Consider the following 22,417-nt stretch of genomic DNA (forward strand, 5'->3'; position numbering starts at 1 on the left):
CACATGTTTGTTTGCTTTTTTTACACTGGTTTCATCTACGCCGTTGATGCAGATCAAATAATCCTGCTATTCAAATATATCAGAAAATTTTCTTCAGTAGTAGTTTCAAGAATAGCAACTCCAATCGATTCTGATGGGTATGGCGAAGCGTTGGTCATCCGACATATTCCGGATTTAAGCGGGAGTCCAACAAAACTAGTAAACAGGCGTCTTTTCTGACGCCAATTTGAGGAATACATCGAAAGAAACAAATATTATGCGATATAATTGACATGCACTCGATTACACACTCTTCGCCATATTCGCTTGGAATGCGCGGGGTTTATTGTTTTACTGACTCCCGAAAATGTCATTTACCTCAGACGAATACGGAAACGCCGAATTCTCAGTCACCTTCGTGCAGTGTTTTACGGTGGGCGGAGACGCTTGATGACGACTTGCTATGTACAAAATTTTCGCATGGATACACAGCCGGATTTTAGCTATTCCTTTTTTAAACGTAAAAGATATCACCAAATAACCGAGTGCAAGCTTAATATAGTAAAATATCGAACTTTTTGGAATAGGTCGAAATGATTTAAGGATGATTCCGAAATGTTTATGCTAGTTTCTGAACCAATGTGCATGCATTTTTGAAGTAAGTGGTAAAATGGAAGATCAGAGTATATTTTGGCAGCCACATTCCGCAGTGGTGTCTATTTATCAGATTTTCCATTCAGTAAATTATATTATTGTCTGCTTGGAGGGTTAACCGATGTATGAAGAGTGCCTCAAGGCAGAATCATTGTGCGTAAGTTCACCAGCAACAGCTCCATCATCATCATCAATTGGGTATAAAGAACATTTTCACATTTTTGTCGCATCACGTGCGCAAACATTCAAATACTATCATTACTTTCCACAAAGCGACGGAAGCAACAACCAGTAAGTTTAAAATACACGAACACCATCAAGGTCTTTGTTAACACCTCAAACCAGTCTGCGTTATTTCCCGAGTGTACGTATTTTGATGTGTTACTCTTGAGCATGTGCACGGCGTCGCCTTTTTATATCCAGTAAAAATATCACCCTCTTTTGGCTATTCAGAGCATCACGTTGGTGCTTCATGACAAGATGTTGAATACTAAATGACACCTGATTATAAATGTATCCGATCGTTATCTGGTCTAGTTGCTGCCTTAAGCGGAAAGTGACAACGTCTCTGTTGCAAGAAAACTCGTCGCAATTCGAAATGAAAGCTGTGCGATTCTGCCTTATGTCAGCTACGTGGTCGGGCAGTTTAGAGTTTGCCCATTACATTATGGAGTAATGTTTGACCCTCGACTTTGTGGATAAACTCTGCGGAATTTTGTACAAAACTTCACAGAGCCAGAGTGAAATCTTTCATACTGCAAAACTATTATTTTTACGCAAACTAGAGTGCTTATCATAATAGGATACTTTATCTTGATCATCACAAATACCTGCCATGATCAATATTCCTAACACACGTCAACATATTTGACTGTGCTTGTATTTGCTTTGTAATGACGTTCCGTTCCGAGTAAAGTCTGAGGATTTTGACACATTTTGCCTTTTGACTGAAATTCCGGCGGGGAAATTGGGGTCAGGATATCGTTTGATTTTCTTATATTCCTGCAAACGCTGGCATCTACGGAACGATGCTTTATCGTTTACCACTTCCTGGATTGCACGCGTCCCATGTCCGACACTTGCAACTTGTTGATGAGTTAAATCTTGTAATTATTATGCCAGGTTCAGGAAAATGAAGAAGAGCTATCCGTTTTGTCTCATAATCATACCGAACATTCTTAATGCCGAATATGATGAAGGAGTGTGAACTCACATTGCAGAAATAGCTTTTTGGGAGCAAACAGGCTTTTATTCATTGTAAGCGGTTTCGAGGTTACAAACCAGCAAACTGGGTAGAAACGTGTAACATCTAGCACACCACAGGTCACATGGCACGCCTTTTCCGTTTTGGCAAATTTTTGCTAACTTCAATATTGTATATTATATTTGTTAGACGTGTGTATTTTGTTTTGAAATAATTGTGTCCCAAAAGTTTGCTACTTTCTCATGAACACTAAATCATATATGTAGAACAGAAAAGTGAGTTCATGTTTTGTTCGGCTATAGCTTGGGAATATTTAAGAACGATTTTGCAGAAGAATCTTCCAAACGATCAACTAAAAAACCCGGAAGTCTACAACAAAGTCGTTGCAAAAGAACTTCAAATATGCTGACACTAATGGCACTGGTGCAATACTCGGAAACTACGTTTTGATGCCTAGGAAAAAGAACAAAATTCAACAAAGCTCCGCAGACTGAAGAAAGACGACCATTTTCGATCCTCAATATCAGGCGCGTAAAATTAAGCACTGACAAAATGCTGAATACTATCGCATGCCGCATGGTGAATATTTCTACCGCCTACTTTCGTTGTTGGGCCACACGTGACTCCCGATCGTTTCAAGCCAATATATGCCTAGCAAAAATGCGGTAACCAGCGGTGTGTCAGGCGTAAAAGGAAATTGACAATAGTCTTTAATGTGAATCTCTGCGGATTATGGCATTCCGGTAAATGAAAATTGATATTAACCGTCAGGGAACGCATATATTCATAATACCGTTCGAGGTGTTCCAACCTACAAAATGTTTGAATAATTTGATACATGGAGACAGACAGAAAATTCAAGTATTCTTCATTTTACGAAAACGTGGAAATTCTTCCGTTGAGAAATGTTGGCAACCGCCAACCCAACGCTGCGTGCTACTACGCTCCACAATAACGCACTGATGATGTCACCTCGAATGAAGATGAAAAGTTTGCAACCGCATTGTCCAGGCCGGCGAACAAGCCAACGATCACGATAAAGAATGTCTAATATTACGGCACGATGCTACTGACGAACGATAGTTTCGACGAAACCAGCAAATAGGCAGAATCATCCGGCATAACAGCAACATATTTTACGTAAGAGAAGTGATGATTTTTTCATCAGGTTCAATTATGAATATTCTCAAACAGCTGAATTCGCTGTTAAAGTCACTAACTTAATTGCACTTTTCAGAATGCGTTTGAACTGAAAAATAATTGGAATTCTTATGAAACAACAAACTTTGAAGAAGTTTAGGTTTAAAACATGGCGTATCCGGAATCTGAACTACGCCATCAGTAATAACACGCGATTCCCAAAAATATGCGCAAACGTTTACGCTGTGATCCGTAGTGTATGCTTGACTTCTGAGAAGCATACCCATTGATGTACAGCCGAGTAAATCTTGCAAATACATGCACCAATGATAAAAGTTGCCGTTTCAAGGAAAAGAATCATTAAATGTACAAGGATATGAAACCGTCTGAACGAATTTGCACACCTCAAATCACTAGTCTGCTATTTTATCCGCACATCCTTTGCTGTATTCTATCACTGCGAAATATGTGTTATCTAATTTATGGTGGTCAATTCTACGCCGTAAGTATTGGGAATGCCAGGGTATTGTTGTCAATGCAGATGAAAGCTTATGCTTCTTCAAACTTAGGCGAAAGCGAGTAGCAATTTTTTCCGCATTCTCAACTGCAATACCGCCTGTTTTTCGGGATGTCCTGTGTTTATTTCCGGCTGAAGAAAAATTCAAGCATCAAGCCGAAATCGCCAAAACGCTAATTCTGGCAGAAGGGCTCAACAGCTATCCGTTGCTGCTCAAATATTTTTCCATATTTGAATTTCGATTTCACATATTATATTTTCCAGTAGAAGTACAGACAAAATTTAATCGTCACACCGTGTTTGGTTACACGGTAGACACTGTGTTCCTCGCCCCTGTGGAGAGCCGCCTCAGAACTTTGCTGATGAGCGCTTAGTCGTGGCTGATGAATGCAACGTCTGACTGCCTTCAAGAACCTCAAGTTTAGTTCGACCACGGAGGCTTACGTTTAAAACCAATCACTGACTGCGCCAATATATTAACCCTGAATACACGCTACTCAATGTGCTTCTTAATTACTTTCTGAAACCGTTTGCTAAATTAAATCACCAGCATTAATTGGTAAGTGTTGAACCACAGAATACGCTTTTATTTCATGCGATAACCGCACATGATTCAATGTCATCTCGTCTGTACCTGACTAACGTCAAATGTGGTAACTCCAATACTGAGATGTTTGGTCCATTGTATTGAAGCTTCACTGCCTTACATTAATGAAAATCGTCGAGCGTTGAGCCCCGCACTACTCAAGAAGTATGTTTTGTCTTGTAAGTACCAGCAGTAGAGGAATCATCGTCGGAGCAGCACTCTCGTCATTTAGCATTCTACGAGTATTTTCTGGAATCGAAGAGTTCTGAAACTACGACTTACAGTTTTCGTTGTAACAAAACACCTATTTACCTGACCTTCTGGGCCCTACCAGCATGCAAAATGTTCTCGTGTTCCATTGCACTTATAGAATGAGTGGAAAAGAATCACAGATATTCATCGTTTCTCTGAGCGTTATTTTATTGAATATAGAGGACTAGTGTCCACAATGGGAATGAAAGGTTATTTTGGTGGATGTGCGTAGCTTGTAATAGTCTAGCTGCAATCGGGATTACGTTTATCTCCAAACAATATCCGCACCCATTGGGCACTGATAACACAGGTCCGTTTGCTTCGATGGAATGATCCTATTGAATCGTGTAAGAAAATATGTCAGTTTCTCTCACATGTGCGTTTAATTCTGAAAATTGCGCGCCATAATGTTTTGCTTCTTCTTGAAACACTTAATGTTTAATGTAGCAGATAAAGGTCAGTTCTACGTTTTGCTAAGCAATTGTCCGCTTAAGATTAAACAGTGGACCATGCTTCATAGTTAAACTGAATATTCTGAATTCTACAACACACGAAGTCCAAAGAAATAAACAACAAACAAAAACAAAAAAAAACAAACTACAGCAGCGCGGAACTATTTGAGGCAAAATTTGGAAATCCATGTTTCCACAGTAGGCAGCGAAGAAAAAAGAACGATATACAACCCGGCCTATATGAAGGAGGGGGACTCCCGCACCGGAAAAAAACAAGATCATTTAAATAGCATGTATAGCTGCAAGAAGTTAAGAATTTTTGAGGACATTACTTGATTTCCAAACCACAGTTGACGTGTGGTTATACGACGGCAATATTTACAGAGTTTTCGGAGCTATTAGCATTATATGAAGAGTTGTAATGGTAGAAGTAGTATTTTCAATAGTACTAATAGTAGCTCTCTTGGGTAAGATCATATGTTGTAGGAAATTATAGAGAGACGTGGGAACGCATGCCGATTATAATGTGCGTCTTATGAATTCAATAAGGAGAATGACATTGAAAGAATCAAAAGGCTCTGATTTAGTATCATGCAGAACTTCATATTATTTGAGGTTGAAGGGCTTCTGAAATCAAGAGGAGCGTTGTTAAATTGATTTAACATCTCTGCTGATACGCTTGTCTCATAGAAATTCATTACAGTTGGCACTAAAGCCGTTCGCTCTTGCTATGTTCACAGATCGAGTGAGAGTATCTTTCCAGTGGTCGATCTTGGTGATCGGGGCATGGTTGTGGTTTGACGTAAGGGGGCAGAGTCGGTAACATGTTCATTCGGGCGAAAACTAAGAGCGAAGTTGGACGATTTTTGAGATAAAGTCACGTTTCTCACTTTGGTGTAAATTTTGGTCTCGGAGAAAAGCGGTGCCTCTACAGTCAAAGACAACAAGTTTGTGAGCTGGCTGCTTACAGTTATTTTATTAAAATGCATTTCTGCCATTCCAATTAATCCAGTTGGATAAACTGAAACAATAATGTCATGTTTTGCAAAGCTGTAGGCCAAAACCGATAATCAATTATTTAAAAACGATTTAGATATTTCAACACGTCGCTTACGCTGGTGAGAAGCAATTAGCAATAAATAAATAAATAAGTAAATAGAGATAAATAAAGTAAAATGCATAAGATCCCTCAAGAAATTATTCGAGATATTTGATGAAAATAAATAGGAAAAGTAAACAAAATGAAGTAACACTTTATAAATGAAATTAATAAAGCAAGTAAAATGATATAATTTGTGATATTCAATTGCAAACTTTCGAGAGTGAATATAATTTGTGGATAAACGGCTGTAGAGCAAGAACTTCTGAAAAGTGGGTGGCATATTGTAACTTATTTTTACGTGCAAACCGTCCCGAAATTCCCACCGGAAAAACCTGCTAATCCGTGCGCTTTACCGCGACAAATGTGAATAAACAAATGTCGCAAACACATTGGCAACCTCATCGATGGCAACGTGATGTTGCTTGTTGAAATTGATATATTTTGTGATATTCAATTGCAAACTTTCGAGAGTGAATTTAATTTGTGGATAAACGGCTGTAGAGCAAGAACTTCTGAAAAGTGGGTGGCATATTGTAACTTATTTTTACGTGCAAACCGTCCCGAAATTCCCACCGGAAAAACCTGCTAATCCGTGCGCTTTACCGCGACAAATGTGAATAAACAAATGTCGCAAACACATTGGCAACCTCATCGATGGCAACGTGATGTTGCTTGTTGAAATTACATCCATTTTCCCGTTTCAATTTTTTATCATTCGCTTTTTTTCAATTTTTAAACTTAATTTTTTTAAAGATTTCCAAGACATCTATCACACCATGGTATAAGCCAAAGTGTAGGCAAATGGGATACTGTCGTTGAACCTACAGTTTCGAAACCGTCTGCGGCCATTTGAAAATTTCATTTATGTTTACGTATTTTCAGCATCGTATACTGGGATACTTAAAGTTTCTCTCAACAATTGATGGGTTCACCGCAGAAACTTAGAATTCGAGTGGTTCCGTAGTATTGCCTATCAGGTGCTCCGGTTTTGTAAAAAAATTCGTTCGTTCATATAAGTAGGTTGAGGCGGGTTTGCACGAAAGTTTCTGGCATATCCTCCGGCATGACTCGCCTGACGTTACATTAAATGTTGGGGTTTATGTTTGACAAACGTGCGTACATTCGCAGCGTTTTCCGGTACCAACAGAAGGTGTGAATATATAAAGTGATCAGAAGTTCGTCGGTTTATTATATCCGTTAGAATGTCGGAACACCGCTGAGTTGTTGATCGTACCATACATTTACGCTGCTACAATTTGTATAGAAAGAACAGCTGCTCTACGGCTCTGGGAAGTTTCAGTAGGGTGTTTTTTTCATTCAAAGCCGGTGACGTCATGTGAAACAAAGATGGGTATTTGACGTGGGTCGTTACATAAAATTAACAAACTAAACCTAGGTCATACGTTGTCAACAGTGAGAATAACATTGTTTTCTTAATTAGAGCGTAACTATTGTTTTGCTTAGATAAGGACGGTTAAAAGTTGTTGCCTGTGTGGAATATAATCTATCGAATCTTGTGTAACGTTTTGCGGCTTTTGCGCCCGACGAATCACAGATTATTTTTGCAAGCAACGCGTGACGTCAATAATGAATAATTAGCGACCAAAATGTGTAATAGTAGCATTCATCAAATTATACATTTCAGTGCCGATTTGTAGCAAATTGAAGCATTAGAATTGCAGAAATGCCCGCCCAATAATCCGGAACACCAGTTTTTAATACGTAAATCTACGCAAGAATGGTTTGTTCATCAATGCGGTCGTTAGTATCTTTGTTGGGTTCTTTTGGTATTCAATTAATGGAAAGCATTTACCAGGTAGAGCTCTTTTCAAATGTTCCTTTTTATGCGAGTAAGGTAGCTAAATGCTCGCGCATTCATTTGGATGAGTTTTTGCTAAATGAACTTGAAGAGGGCATGGGTGACAAGATATTGTGTTTTGTCACTGGAATTTCTGGCATCAATATAACTGTAATGAATTTGAGGAGGATCGCTAGCTTATGAATGTGCTGCGGGTGTGGAAATCTATGGTTTTAGTTTCAAATTTAGTTTTATGCTATTAAAAGTGATAATTTGGTGTAGAATAAGCGTTTTTCAAGAGGAATACGCGGTTTATAGAATTTTCCCAAAATTATTCTCGAGATGTTTATAATGTATTTTGTACCAATGTATTTATTCTCATTTATCTACAGGTGTCACCGGTAAGCTTCTAATTGCAATTTTTTTTCTGTGCGTGCACTTATGGCCGATTAGTTGATCAGTTTTCAGTGTAAATAGCTACTAATAACAAAAATAGAAATTTAAAAGTTTGTGCTTTTCAAAGTTGAAGTAATCAAAACTTTTTCGCTTTTTCGATAAAAAGGAAAGCAATTCTCGGGGCTTAGGATGCCAGCATTTTATTTCAGGCCTCAAGCAAACCAAGTACTCTAAGTATACTTAAATAAAGAACTGTTTAGAAACTGATTGATATTGGTTGTTAGAACCGCCATTGTGCGTAGCGTAAGTATTTTCTTCAGATCCGTTGTTGTTTCTTGGGAAAAATTAACCTCATTCATTATTATTGCTCAATAAAATCCGGCCAGATATTCTGGTGTGGTCACCATATTCTCCAAGTCCTTGATATTTCCAAAACGGTGTGCCAACAGAGATCCGCCTCACTCCAACGGGTAGAACGAAATTTAAGTCTTTGTTAGACATGAAGTAAACCGACAAATTGTATGAAACCCGATTGTTGAAGACCACTATTCCCTTGTTCAGTATTCGTTTACAACTGCGAGTTGAGTAACAGTTTTCAGGAGCGAGCACATCGTTTTGCGGTTTGTTCTGCCCAGTATCCCTTATTATCAACGGGCGTTTTCTACAATTAACCATCAACCGGATTTGCGTGACATTTTTAAAACCACCTACGAACTACCCGACAATACTGTCGTATCTATTAAAAACAAAGGTCTCCGGGTAATGAAAATTTCAGTTGACAACAACTCAGATAGTGTTCCAATTGCACTCGGCGCACCGGAAAGCGTCGGTCCTACCGTTTGGTTTGGAAGATGCAATTTTTACCTCAGCAATTACAACGTCAGTGTGTAGTTTAAAGTGAATAGGCGACGAGTTTCTAGAAGCTCTGAGATTATTTTGTTTGCAATAAAAATCCAACGTTAATGATTACACACAATAAACAGTCACGCTATTGCAACCGGCGTAAGGATTGATAGCTTCGTAGTACAAAATCAAAAAGAATTTCCGTTATTCAGATTGTTGATGTAATGTAATGTAAATGCGTCACGTTCTTTGCATTTAGATCGAAATCGCAAAGAAAACATGTTTCAAGAAACAAGTAATTTACCAATATATTCGTCCAAAACATCTCGCTAACTGTTTCCTGATTCCGTCCGCAAAAATTTTCCCTTTGGTTACAAATGCTTCTCAAGCCGCAAGTACGTTCATCAGTCCTTATAATTTTCACTCTGAAGCCCGCATGCCTACCACAAGCCAGAAGAGATAAAACCACTTTGGGTAGCAAAGATTTTAATTTTTTTCTATGAATCCTAGTAGAGATGGCAACATTTAATTGCTAAAAGTCTGACTTTATCGCGCGGAGAACGAGTTCCCACGGGAGGTGAGAAAAGTGGACAACAAGCATTGTCCCTCATGTAATGGCGCTTCCCATTGACCATCATGCAGACATGCGTTTCATCTCGTGGATTATATGTGTTGACCTGAATCCTCCGGTTTGGCTATATGTGCCTCTTTGAGTGGTAGCATACAGACTATTTTTGATGAGATTGTAATAAACGATTGCATATTCCGATGGCCAATGCTGCCCACTAGCCTTTGATACCTTAATGTCGCACCCGTGTTTGTATCTTTTGCGTATTTCCAGCCTAATTTTATACTGATAACTTTGATTGGAAAACATTTATCTTTAATTCGCAACGGAAAAGAGCGATTCCATGATGTACAATGCTTACAGAAGAAAATCACGCAGTTGTTCGGGTTTATGTGTCTTATTAACTTAGCTGGAACAGTGATCATGTTCATCAATATTTGCATTTATTTCATGACTTCCTGGACAATCGGCAAACCAGTTTTCATTTGAAACTCATATGCGCGCTAATGAGTTGCATGTGCTCGACAAGATTAATGTCACGCTGTTCTCAATTTTTCCATTTAACTTTAAACTCCTGAACATTTAGCAATTACCGAAGGCAGAGGTAGGTGGTAACGATATCCTTTATAAACAGTAGTAGTACCTTCCAAACTTCGAAGTAGTTTGTGAAATCCTCGCGTCTCAAACTCAAAGCCCTCAAACGTTGCATAGATTAGTAAATTAACTGGCCCACAGGAGAGCCGCACACACCAAAATGGCAATAAAAAATTATCGTAGTGTAGTGTTCAAAATTCTACCGGAAGCATTTGAAGGTCAACTAGAAAATGTGGCAGGAAATCGACAGTTGATTCCCATAGTAATGGCTTCAGAAGACGCTTGTCGTAAAAAACAAAAATAGGATTCGTCGACACACCATACGAAATCCAGGCGGAAACATGACGGATGCACGTAAGCTGGATATGACATCCGGGCGTATTGCGAGCGTGAGCTTACAACGAACGCTTTCTTCACCTTCTGTAATCAACTGGGAGGTTCGTCCAGGTATTCACCGACTGGAAAACTGCAGGATCACGCCAATTAAAAGCTATCCTCCTGACGTGATCAGTGGAAATTGAATGCTGTGTTAACTTGCATAGAGCAGGGTGAAGTTTAGAGTGAGGTGAAAAACAAATGTACATGTGCATAGACGCCAGCAATGTGAATCAGTTTAAGAGATCTAGATGCGTATTTCATATTCTGGTCAGCTCATAACGTACTGTTACCCACGTGACCACAATGCATATTGATCAAAATTTTTTCAACCAATAATTTGGCAAAATGTTTCATACCAGGCATAGTCAATATAATATTGTATAGTAAATGTGGAACCCGTTTGATGCATGGAAATTCTCAATCCGAGGTGACACATCAAAAAGGAAGTTGGGGAACGCCTTTTCGTGCAAACATTGTGGTTTGAACGACATCAAATGGACATATTATTCTTAGGCAACCTCGAAATTGCCTAGTTTGGTCATTCAAAAAATCGCATTAATCGGGTGTGAATCATGTGCCAAGGCAACGTTTTGCAAGGCAACCAACTAACAGTAGAAGAAAGCATGAAATAATGCACTCATCGGCATACCTTTTGGGGTTTCAGGGGAAAATGCACGTGAATCGTTTCGGTTTCTGTAAGAAGAATTATATTCTGAACTTTGGATACCAGGTGAACAAAACGTAAAACGTCATTTGGGGTGGCCGTTCCAAATCCATTGAAACTTGGTGATAACCTCTAGTAAGCGCACAATTATCAGCGATAATGCTCTAGAGGCAATCGCTAACGTGAATATTGGCATCGGTTTTAAAAACAATATGATATTCCACAAAGGGTTAGGAAAGAAAAATCCATTAACGCTACTGAGGAAATCAACTGCGGCTGTTTTGATTTATGGAATTTATCTTAATCTGCCTAAAACATGCAAAAGTTTCACAACATTTTATGGAAATCAATCTTTCGTTCATTTATGGCATTATTGGTACACTTGCAACGAAATAGCAGTTAATAAATTAACCCGGCTACACATTTGGCATTATCATGTGTTGTTGTTGGAGAAGGGAGCCTTAATTACACAATATCTTAGCAGCTCATCGTAGCGAAATCCTTGGAAAAGCAGGATCAGCAAACCAATTAACGTTTTCTTGGCGGATAATCTCACAGTGCACGTTAAGACTTTGTTCAGGTGGTCAAAATCGGACTTATGCAAAAGCGTGTGCATTTGTCTGGTCATTTAAAATTCTTTTCTGCCTGTCTTCTAGCTCGGCGACAGCTTATGCATTGGAATCCCGCTTGGTTATTTGTTCTCTTGGCCGTCAAGTAAGTGTAAAGATCGTGGTGTTATTCAATTAAGACACAATTGCAATAATGACCTAATGACTTCGCTTCTCAAGTTAAACAGCGCTCGTTAGCAAACACTCACGTTGCACCGGAACTAATATCGGTTGAATGTGTCGGCCAAAGTAGCTCACCAGATTGCGTAATGGTTGGCGTTTATTTGTGCAGCATCCGACGCCGTTTGAGAGAAAAAGTGCTGAACACTATCGGCACACAAAGAGGGGGCACCAAAATGGTTAATATTATCAATAATCGACCGCATCTATCTGACACCCGTAATTGTCAAGCCAAATTATGGCGGAGAATTGCAAAATAAAGCCGGAAGTGTTCAAATCATCATGACGCGTCGTCCACAAACTTAAACACAGCATGTGGCCTCCCGACAGGCCGTCGGATTTATCAAACCATTGCTTGTGAAAGACGACTGAACTGCCATTTTTTGGCAGTCGGTCACCCTGCGCAGAAACAAGAAGTCGTGTAAATCACAAAGAACTGATTTCTGTGCTAAGAGGCGTTGGACAAATCTGCGGAATTCGATGTCAGAAAAACACGGATTTGATTACAATTAACAATTATTCTATTGCATTGAATAAAGTGTTTCCGATAATCATTAACAGGGTGGTGTCGCATACGCGATAAATTCCACTTCAAAACATATTTTAAATAGCCACGAATTGCTTAGGATTCTCTGCCCTTTGTGCAGGATTCGTCCAAAAACATATGGCGCAACTAATTTCGTCTTCAAAATGCACACACCAACGTATTCATTCTATATCTGCATACATGATTTCTGTTTGCTTCATTCAGTGGGCTTAGCAGTTTTTTTTCATTACCATGGCATGTCAATGCAGAGTTAATTGCGCTCAAATAATTTATTCTTCAAAATAAGCTATTTGGGGAACTCCCAGTTCAGGGTTTATTCTTCTGCTAATATCACTTGTTGCAGCAATTTTTTGTCCGTCTGCATATAATCATAATAATGGGCTGGCTTTCAAAGATTAGTTGTTTTGCACAGAAACCGAACAACAATAAAGAAGAGCTCCCTTCCTTGCTGTGTATTTGCAGGACTATGGAACAATTATGATTCTCATGTGAGAACGAACACGTGCTGCTGCAGCAAACCAACATTTTAGCCTATGGCAACATGCAACTGACGTGAAATAGTTGTAATTTCTTGGTAACATTTAACCACAGACACTGTTTTCTTTGTCATAATGAACTGCGTCTTCAGCAGCCAAGCGTTTCTATGTTTCATGTTAACAACGTTGTTTCAAATAACTCATGCATTCCAATGTTTTAGCCAAACTATTGGGTTTCCAGTAAAATACAAGAAGTACTTGCAGTGATCAACAAAATCCTCACTAGGTTGGTTGATCTTCCCAAATCACAGCTCTACGGCGTTCCATGATTGCACTTGAAAACCTTCCAATACACACAAAATACTGACATGCATATTACCGTCTTAGGGTTCTCAAGTCCATCACTACCACATGTCAGTGAACAGCTTCCTCGCTGCGGGCTTATTCACAAAGGACAGAGATGCAAAATGCGTTCTCATTTTCTCCGGACCCTTCGCGTGAGATATTTCTTTTCGTATGGCGACACTCAATAGAGAATTCCAAATGCAAGTGAATCAGGAGAAATTTTGTGATCTTTCCTTGGGATGCCTAATATAAACGACCATAGTTGCTTCCATCCGACTTGTGGCAACTGAGGAATGAGCAAGCTCGTCAGAATTATCCCACCAACTTTGGTCATGAGAAAAGTATCAGAACATCATATAGGTGGAAATCTGGAGCTCCCGCCGCCGAAAATATCATCCCGTTTCCAAACTCAGAACATTCCAGTGTCATACGTAATACGCATCCTCATTGGTACCTTGGATCGCTGAAAGTTCGTAGAGTTATTTTCTCGAATCAAAAATACCGAGGTGCCCTGTATAATCTCCTAACAACTGACATCATTGCGTATATTTGTAAGTAGCCTGGCGCTGATGACGAATACGTGAAACGTAGACAACGATAGACGCACGCTGTGATTAGGGTGTCATGACATTAATTTTAGACGAATGGCCAGTATTCGTCCAGAGCACCTCACCACGCGGAGGTTAACAGTGGAAAAGCACGCAATGGTGAAAAGCACTAAATAAAACAGCCTGGCCGGCAAGAGACAATGACAAAAATGGCCCCGTGAATGTCGCAACTGAAATCTCCAAAATGGGCTAGTTCACGACATATAAGTAACAAAACATTTGGTATTATACGCTCGAGGAAAGATAGTCCAGTTTCCGACCTGAGCGGACTGCTATATTTGGGGTAGATTGTGTCAACTATGAAATTTGATTTTGGCTTTCATTTCGGTGAAACCAACCGCGCATGAGGCGGCCATCTAGCAGTTAGAGAACAAGCAGAAACAACGAATTTCCTCTGTCTCACTAGAAGCTAAATGTCAAATGACTTTGGCTTTAAGAAGAAACTTCTGCGGTCTGCCGGAAGTAAACATTTCTCGGAAGGTATGGACCATCCTTCTTGTCTTTGCCAAACTATTTATCCTCAGAAGTATCAAGGATAATAGGAATAGCTTGCACTCACTTTGTTCACAATAACTTGCATGTTTACTTGCATTATGCGATCATTTCGGTGGATTGGGAGTTTTAAATAATTATTTATGTAGATGAGCCTGGATAACGGAATTTCGGTAAATACCTGCAGGTTCGAATCCACCGTTATGCCTAATGTTGGGGAAACCTGGCTCCGTCAAGTGTATAGAAAAACACGCAATACTTATCCCTCAGGGATTATGAACAGAAACATTTCAGGCGCGTTCAAGCGCGATGATCCGAATTTCCCATTAGGTACTTTGTGGAGTTCTTTCTTTTGAAATGCTCTGGCCTGCTACAATTTACAGGTGGTGACAGGTGACTCAAGATTAATCAAATGTCTAGAGGAAACTTGAAAATCGGGGCCTTTTCTGCGTTGTTTCACTTGTCTCTGTTTACCTTTACAGGTGGGTTTGTCATCCAATGCTCAACATCAATATTCCTCTCAGGTGACATTTCCAAGTACTGTGATATCCATCATTCTTTTTTCGACCCGCTTACATAAAACGTCCACCTCCACTTGTGTCTTCTTTGTGGCCATTCAGTGAGCATCTCCACCGCGTGCAAGTAACCCGGAGATGACCACACTGTTTTGAATGGCATGTGCATCTAGCAGTATCTAGCAGAAAATATACACTGGAATTCGTTGTACATAAACAGCCTAAGTAAGCGAACCAGGCGGACATTTCTAGAAGCAGGGAACAGACGTGTGCATTCAGGTGTTAGGAACGTCGCCAACTCAGTGACAATAAAGCGCTATATTAATATCCCGTATGGGTGAGTCAAAAATATTCCATATAAGGGGCACAGCTGGCCAGAATGAACAAGGATTCTGTAGAAAACTAGTTCAGTTTTCTGGAAAACCTTTGAATAAATGCAAAACACAAAACAGATGAGGGCAAATTAGTTGACCGGTTATGCAAGAAAATCTGCAAATCGCGAAGCAAGCAGAAATGGTACCTTTCGCTCTCAAGCATCCCGTAAGTGAACACGAATTTCTGTGATTTCGGACAACATTTTGTTTGCCGAAAGCTTCCGGTTAGATGAATGTTGCTTCATTTTTATCTACAGGGATGAAACATATTATCACTAACCTGAAATCAAATTGTGCAGCATTGTATAGCAGTGGTAAATTTACTGTCTTATTATTAGCAACCATATTTTTCTTTCACCCGAAAAGCGCAAAGAAAACTACTCGGACACTCTTGCCGGGCCGTTTCGTCATCTTACGGGTCTGTCTGTCCAATATATATCAACATTCAGGTGACTGCCGCAGCAATCCAGAAAACTCGATTTGACGACGATGGTAAAAGCAGGGCGGTGGGTGGCATAAATGATCGAAGAAGATGAGTACCAAGCCTAGCATAGCTAATTCAAGCCAACGCGGCAAACTCGGTCATGTGCACTACAGGCTGGTTGGCTTGCGAAACTGAATGGCAGTGCCCTCAAGTATTATTTGTTGAAGGTTGAGCGATTGTTTCGAGCCCTCTAATCTCTCCCTAATCTGTCGATCAGCGTTGAATAATTGGCATCAATATGGGTAATCTAGGTGCTGGTAAACCCGCGCAGGGCTCACCAACTCATATATATTTCAGTGTACTGAAAACTTTAAACAATGTGCAACACAAATCATTTTGCACCTAATCGAAAGCTTAACCAGCACTTGATACAGATTCGTGACCCCAGAGAGGAGTGAATAATTCCGGTGTCCATTTGTCTAAAAAACATTCACAATAACTCTTGCGTCTGAAGGGCGATTCACATGGCATCTAACCCACGACGTTCGATAGATTTGAGCTACAGTTTCCTGGTTCATGAGCTATCACTATCCAATCCAAGTTACGTGTGCCCAACTGTCGGGGAAATGGGCGATCTGTGATTCAGGGGCTTTCACTGAACGATTTGATGGTAATAAGCTGTAACACAAGGTGGAGTTCGCCATGCTTATCTTGAAATACCCTGTTGAACCTTTGCTTACTTGCGGTGATATTCCAGCATTCGACCGAAGGTGACTCTCTGGCATCATGACATATGGGCGATCAATCTGTCATGCGCACGCTCACGTCTCTAAAACATTTCGACACACATGGAATCCAAACCACCGACAACATGGTCAGCAAACACATTGGGGGCAGGCCAACGGTAGATAAAATCGTCGCGGGAAGTTTTGCCCAATGACACTATTGGGGCCCAACGAGCACTATTGGGGTTCTCATCATATAGGGTGGTTATACTGAAATAGAAAGAATCGGCATTCAGGCAAACCTGCGAATTTGTAGCGACTGTTTACTTGCAGTAAATAGAAATATTTCCAGTGTTACAGAATGCCGTCTTTGTTGGAGGTTGAGCGATTGTTTCTAGCCCTCTAATCTCTCCCTAATCTGTCGATCAGCGTTGAATAATTTTCACAAGCAGCATCATGAAATCTTCATATCTAACTAAACCATTTACCGAAATTTAATATCACGGAGAACCTTGACCATACCGTGTTGCGACGATTTGCGCACCTCATCGGCCCATCGAAATATACCGTGGGGTATCCCGGCGACACTCGCAGGGTCCCCCATACGGGATGGGTCAATGACTGGACTTCTGAAGAACACAGTCTCCTGATCTTGCAGATTGTGGGTTAGAACCTGTGGCGAATTGTTCTGTGAAAATTGCAATGTATGCGCATTTCCTGCCAAACACCACTGCCTTGCGGTGAAGCTTCCGAACCAAAAGAATTTCGTTGCAGGCACAAATAGTCCTCTTGTCTAGGTAAGCGCGCCCTGAGGGTATCCGAGCTCACGTACGTCAATAAACCGCACACAAGCAAATAAACGGCTGCAACATCATGCGTCGTGTGGTTCTATCAGCCGGGTGGCCTTACTTGCTGCGTTCAGCGGGGCGATTAAGTAAAAACAGGCTACTGTATGCGGCTCTCTTCTCTCTTAACATACCACATCTTCCCCATCCCCCAACATCAAAAATAGTCATCTTTTGTAGGCGCAATAATTGCGACTCATGAGTCCCTTTGTCTCGCATCGTTTTGCATGGAAGATTTGCGCGTCACAAGATACTGGCATCGAAAGATCCCTTCAAATCAAAACTCGAGGCCTCGATATCGTGTAAAGCCTGTCGCATTAAATGTGTGCACATTTGGGCAAGTGGGACAAATAGCTGCAATTTCCCTCACATTCGAATCCATCGGCATTGATGTGTTCTCTGTTTGAGGAAAAAAAACTAAGATGCAGGCACTACGGTGAAGGTGATAATTCAATCGACCCCGATTGCCGTTTGCAACTCTTGTGGTTCGGAGGATGCTGACGCAGGATCTGCTGTGGTTGGTAGCGTCTTCAGTCACCGGGTGGAAGTATGCTTGATTGACTGGATACTTAGTGATAGTCGTTTCTGCGAGGCTCGTTTTGCAGCCTCTGTGAGGGAGCATCCCAAGGAGAAAAATGATGGCTGTCTCTACATCGTGTCTGCGTACGGCCCAACTGACTGTAGCTCCAACGCTGCGAATGACAGGTTTTATGACGCACCGAATGTCCTGCTGCGGCGAGGTAAAGAGCTCAAACATCGTGCTTGTTTCCAGAGATTTGACTCCAGGCTCAGCAAACTTGAAAGACAACTGGGCTCGGTGCATACTGGCAATTGCAAACGATTACTTCATCTGTGTTCCGATCGCAGGCTGTTCCATCCAGTACTAATTTCCGAAATAGCCGGAGTCGTCTGGCCACATGGTGCCCTCCAACGGCAGGCCGGCGGCAAACTGAAACTGACCACATTTCCAATAGCTCCCGATTGCGTGGATCAATAACTGACAGCCATTCGTTTTGGAACACATTTGTGAATTCCGACAACGCTCATCCGGCGTCCATTCCCACCACGCTTTCCGGGGCCTCCTTGGGTGCAGACAAATCGTTTGGTAACTAAAAGACTGGAAGATTCGGATTCCGGGTGAACCTATCAGAATCGTCTCCTAGGGTCTCTTCCAAATGCTTCACCATCAGATGTGAAATCATGCTGGGGTGCAACCGCAACCCCTTTGCATATTACTAGGAATTTCGTCTGCGACACGGCACCGCCAGGCGCACGCAAGCACTGGATATCATAGTGAACGTTGCGGCTGCTCAAATTTCGGAGGATTATTCCACCCGGGCCGTAACCTAACTCGATTCGACGAATTATCATTCACGAAGTGAATTTGAGGGTGCCGGCCGACCGTGAAGTGTGGTGGACAAACAGGTGGCATAGGAGAGATGGCAAGGAGACGGCATGGGCCTACAAAGCCGATAATGGCTGAGGTTTGTTTCTGTTGGCCGTGCCATGTGTCTCAGTAAACCACCTCCGGGAGCATGAAATATAAAAAAAACAGTGATCGTTTAGAATAGACAAGAACGCCTCAACGGTTGGGTCAAGCACTTCGAACAATAATTGTCTTGGCCAAAAGCTCGCATCCATCTGAAACCCACACGTGACGCAGAACCCAGGAAGCTAAAGGTGAAGTCGTCCATGGTGTCGGAGATTTATGAATCCATATGATCTCCTAAGCGCTACCGGGCTTCTGGTCCGAATGTTCGCACACCCGCATTGCTCGAAGATGGTGAGACCCAAGGTCAGCGTTTGTCTGATCTGTTTGCTTGGATTTCGAAAACGCTGTCTGTGCCGGAAAACTGAGGGGCTCGTAGCATACGTTGCAAAGAAGGATTGGCCTGAATCAGAAAGTGGTGAGATTGTTGACATCACTGGTTATTAGGTCGCCTTACGGTGGCCCGTGGGACACTGACTCGAGAGCAGCAAGCGATTTTCCGGCCTGGTAGGGTTTACGTCGACCAAATATTTACAATCCTTAAGGTGCTCGAACCACACCATTCGTGTAAGCGACCCACAATTATCGTGTCCCGGGATAAACAAGACACCGTTGACACGAATGATCGATCCGTTTCACTTGAAATGCCGACCAAATATTTACATATTTTTCATTTTCAAGGAGGATGAGAACGGGAAACTCCCCTCGGATGAAGTCACCACGGTCCTTCCATCCCATTGTATGCACTTTGCACCCACAAAATGAATGGACTTGTTCCTGGACATATAGTTAATTGAGAAGTCACTTACAATTCAGGGGCGAGCTTTTAAATTTTTTCCAGCGTTTTACGTATCTTCGAAGTTGTAATAATTCGGACTGTAGTGTGAGGAATGAGGCGAATGCACGAGTCTGCAAGGCTCGTGTCACGTTAGGTGATTTGGCAACCTATGGCAACAAGGTGGTGTATTCCGGAATCTCAAGAGAATTGTGTATCAAGCTACAGTGCAGGCTGTTTTGTTCGGTGGCTTGGACGTAGCGTTTTCGGACGGCGCAACCGAGACGCCCTCAGGTGTTTGACAAACGTGGTCTCAAAACGACAGCTCGTGTATTTCCATATCGCCACATGCCTAACGAGGCAGCAGTAAAGCGAGTTTTCGGTTGTTTAACGGGTACTTCCAAAACCAGAATGTGATCACCACCAGAAGCTGAGTTAGTTAGGAAATGTGTCGCACATGCGGAACCTTTGTTTGCGGAAGAAAGTGCTGTTTTCCATGACTAACTCAGAGTGGCGAAGCAGATAGGCATGAAATAAATCTCGAAACATTTGGGTGTTGCCAGGGCTACTCGCCCCTCAGGATGGTGATCGCATGATCCTCAATGCGCCTTGTTGCACGCTCTGCAAGATGTGGATGGCAACCAATGCAGGTGACGATCTGGTTGTCAGCTTCCATTCAGATTGTCTGAATGTGCGTTTGGAGGTGAAGGCACCTCGATATCATTGTGGTAAGACGGCAATAACCTCCTTCCCCATGCAGCTTCATTATTTTCTCAATCCTGAGGTCTCCCATTAAAACATGTTTGTTGGAGATCAAAGCATCGTTTTTGAACAATGACGTTATCGGTGATGATGATGATGATAATGGTGACGAATTTTAAATACATCTTTATCAGTCTATGTTGATCTCTGGCAAACCTCCCAACTCATTCGTGATTTGGGCCTTTGCTGGTTGTTTTTCGCAACCACGTCTAGAATCCAATCGTTGCAAACCACTTGTTCGTAAACCACAAATATATTGAAGTTACACTAGGGTGGCGCAAGTGTTAGTATTGTGGAAACGGTGTCGAAATTGTGCAAATAGACCTGGCTGAATATTGAATGGCATTTACTCCGATAATGAATATCGGCGAAATTCGGAACCAGTCATCTGAGCACTTTCCGCGGATAACCTTAATAGGCGATGCTCACTTTGTTCATAAAAACGCACATGAATTGCGCAACAATTTAGGTGAATTTGAAGGCTTTCTGAGATGCTTCCCTAATTAAATGAACTTGGATTATGGAGGATCGGTTTTTGGACGAGACGTAATATTTTACAAGCGGGCTTACGAAACTAGACACTTCAAACACAGTTCTTAAAGCGCGATGATCCAAGTTTACCTTATGGACCTCCGCAAATTTCTTTCACTTTCGGCGGGCCCGTTGAGATTAATATATACCAGGCGGCTCTAGGTGACTTAAGAATAATCGGATGATGGTATTTATCCTTAAGGTCTGGGCTGATCTGCACTGTTTCATCACTCTCCGTTTCCTTCAGCTACCTTCAGCACCTAAAGCTAATAGGCATTTTTCGTTTGGAAAACCATCAAGTCGTATGATATTCATCGTAAAATTCCCGAAATATTTTTAAAATAATCATTTTATAAAATAATCGCGCCTAACGGAAATGAGCCTGCAATGTGTACATAAATATTTGATTTTCCTTGGATCACTTAGAACATCAAGCTCCATTGTATAAATTTCATAAACATTTTTACATTAAAGGCAAACTATGAAGTAGACAAGTACACATTACATGATCAATTACGAAAGAACCCCAAATCGACCAGAAACCATTTGAAATCGTTCACCCGCCTTCCTGGATGGGAACACATGATCCGAAATGTGCCTGGGGTGAAACACTACAAAATATGCCTGCCAAGCGATGTCAGTATTGTTTCTGTTGCCAGTTTCCAAGATGCATGGCTGAGTGAGTGCGTGGAGGTGAACCCACCTCAGAATGATTGTAGCAAGACAGTACCATGCACCGCCAACATCCAGCTCCATCATTCTCTTCAAAGAGAAGATTTTCAGTCACTTCACGGTTGTACGGCAGCAAAGCATCCGTGTGAAACTCTGATGTCATGCTGTCGATGATGATAACGATGAACTGAAAACACATCTTCCCAACCGATGTTCATCAGTAACAATCTACCTAACACCTTTGCGATCTAGTAACCAATCGTAGAAAAACACTTGTTTGTGGACCCCCAGTAATTTGATGTGGCACACGTCAAGTTGACGGACTACAGGAATAATTATCACGGTAATGCATGAAGCCTGTGCTTTCAAAACTCACTCGTTTCCCGCTGATCAAGAGGACTGCTGATAAATTTCCAGCGTAGGGCAACATCGATGAGTCCACGCAACACGGAAGGTTTTCCAGGATTTTGCTGCGTGTTGCGTCATAGATTTGTGCGACATGGAGTACGTTCAATTCAACCGTTGATAACCAATGCCTCAATATGCTGTTCAAATTGAAAACCACTCGCCGTTGCTCTGGAAACTTTCCGGTTTTCACGGACAACGGTATATGAGCAAGCCCAAATGAAAGCACAGGGTACCGACATGGAGTACGTTCAATTCAACCGTTGATAACCAATGCCTCAATATGCTGTTCAAATTGAAAACCACTCGCCGTTGCTCTGGAAACTTTCCGGTTTTCACGGACAACGGTATATGAGCAAGCCCAAATGAAAGCACAGGGTACATCTAAATTCTATTTGTGCATACAGCCGGCAAAACTTCCACGAATGATTTATGGCCTTCGACTTCTCCGCAATACAACTGCAACGAACATCCTGCAAAACCGTAAGTGTCGATGAATTCAGAGATGCTATTGGGT

The 22,417-nt window shown here is 41.4% G+C and overlaps 1 protein-coding gene across 1 annotated transcript in view; it reads right to left on the bottom strand.

Annotated features, from left to right (window-relative positions):
- T265_11488 (hypothetical protein) overlaps positions 1–22,417 on the bottom strand; it is a gene marked incomplete at both ends in the record, with an annotated part of 135,833 nt that overhangs the window by 74,854 nt on the left and 38,562 nt on the right. The window contains 2 exons of the mRNA XM_009178154.1: positions 16,545–16,691; positions 16,910–17,109. Coding sequence (XP_009176418.1) covers positions 16,545–16,691; positions 16,910–17,109 — 347 coding nt within the window. The remainder of the gene's footprint in view (positions 1–16,544; positions 16,692–16,909; positions 17,110–22,417) is intronic.

This window comes from Opisthorchis viverrini, assembly GCF_000715545.1.
Source record: "Opisthorchis viverrini unplaced genomic scaffold opera_v5_506, whole genome shotgun sequence".
NCBI classification, from domain to species: Eukaryota; Metazoa; Platyhelminthes; class Trematoda; order Opisthorchiida; family Opisthorchiidae; genus Opisthorchis; species Opisthorchis viverrini.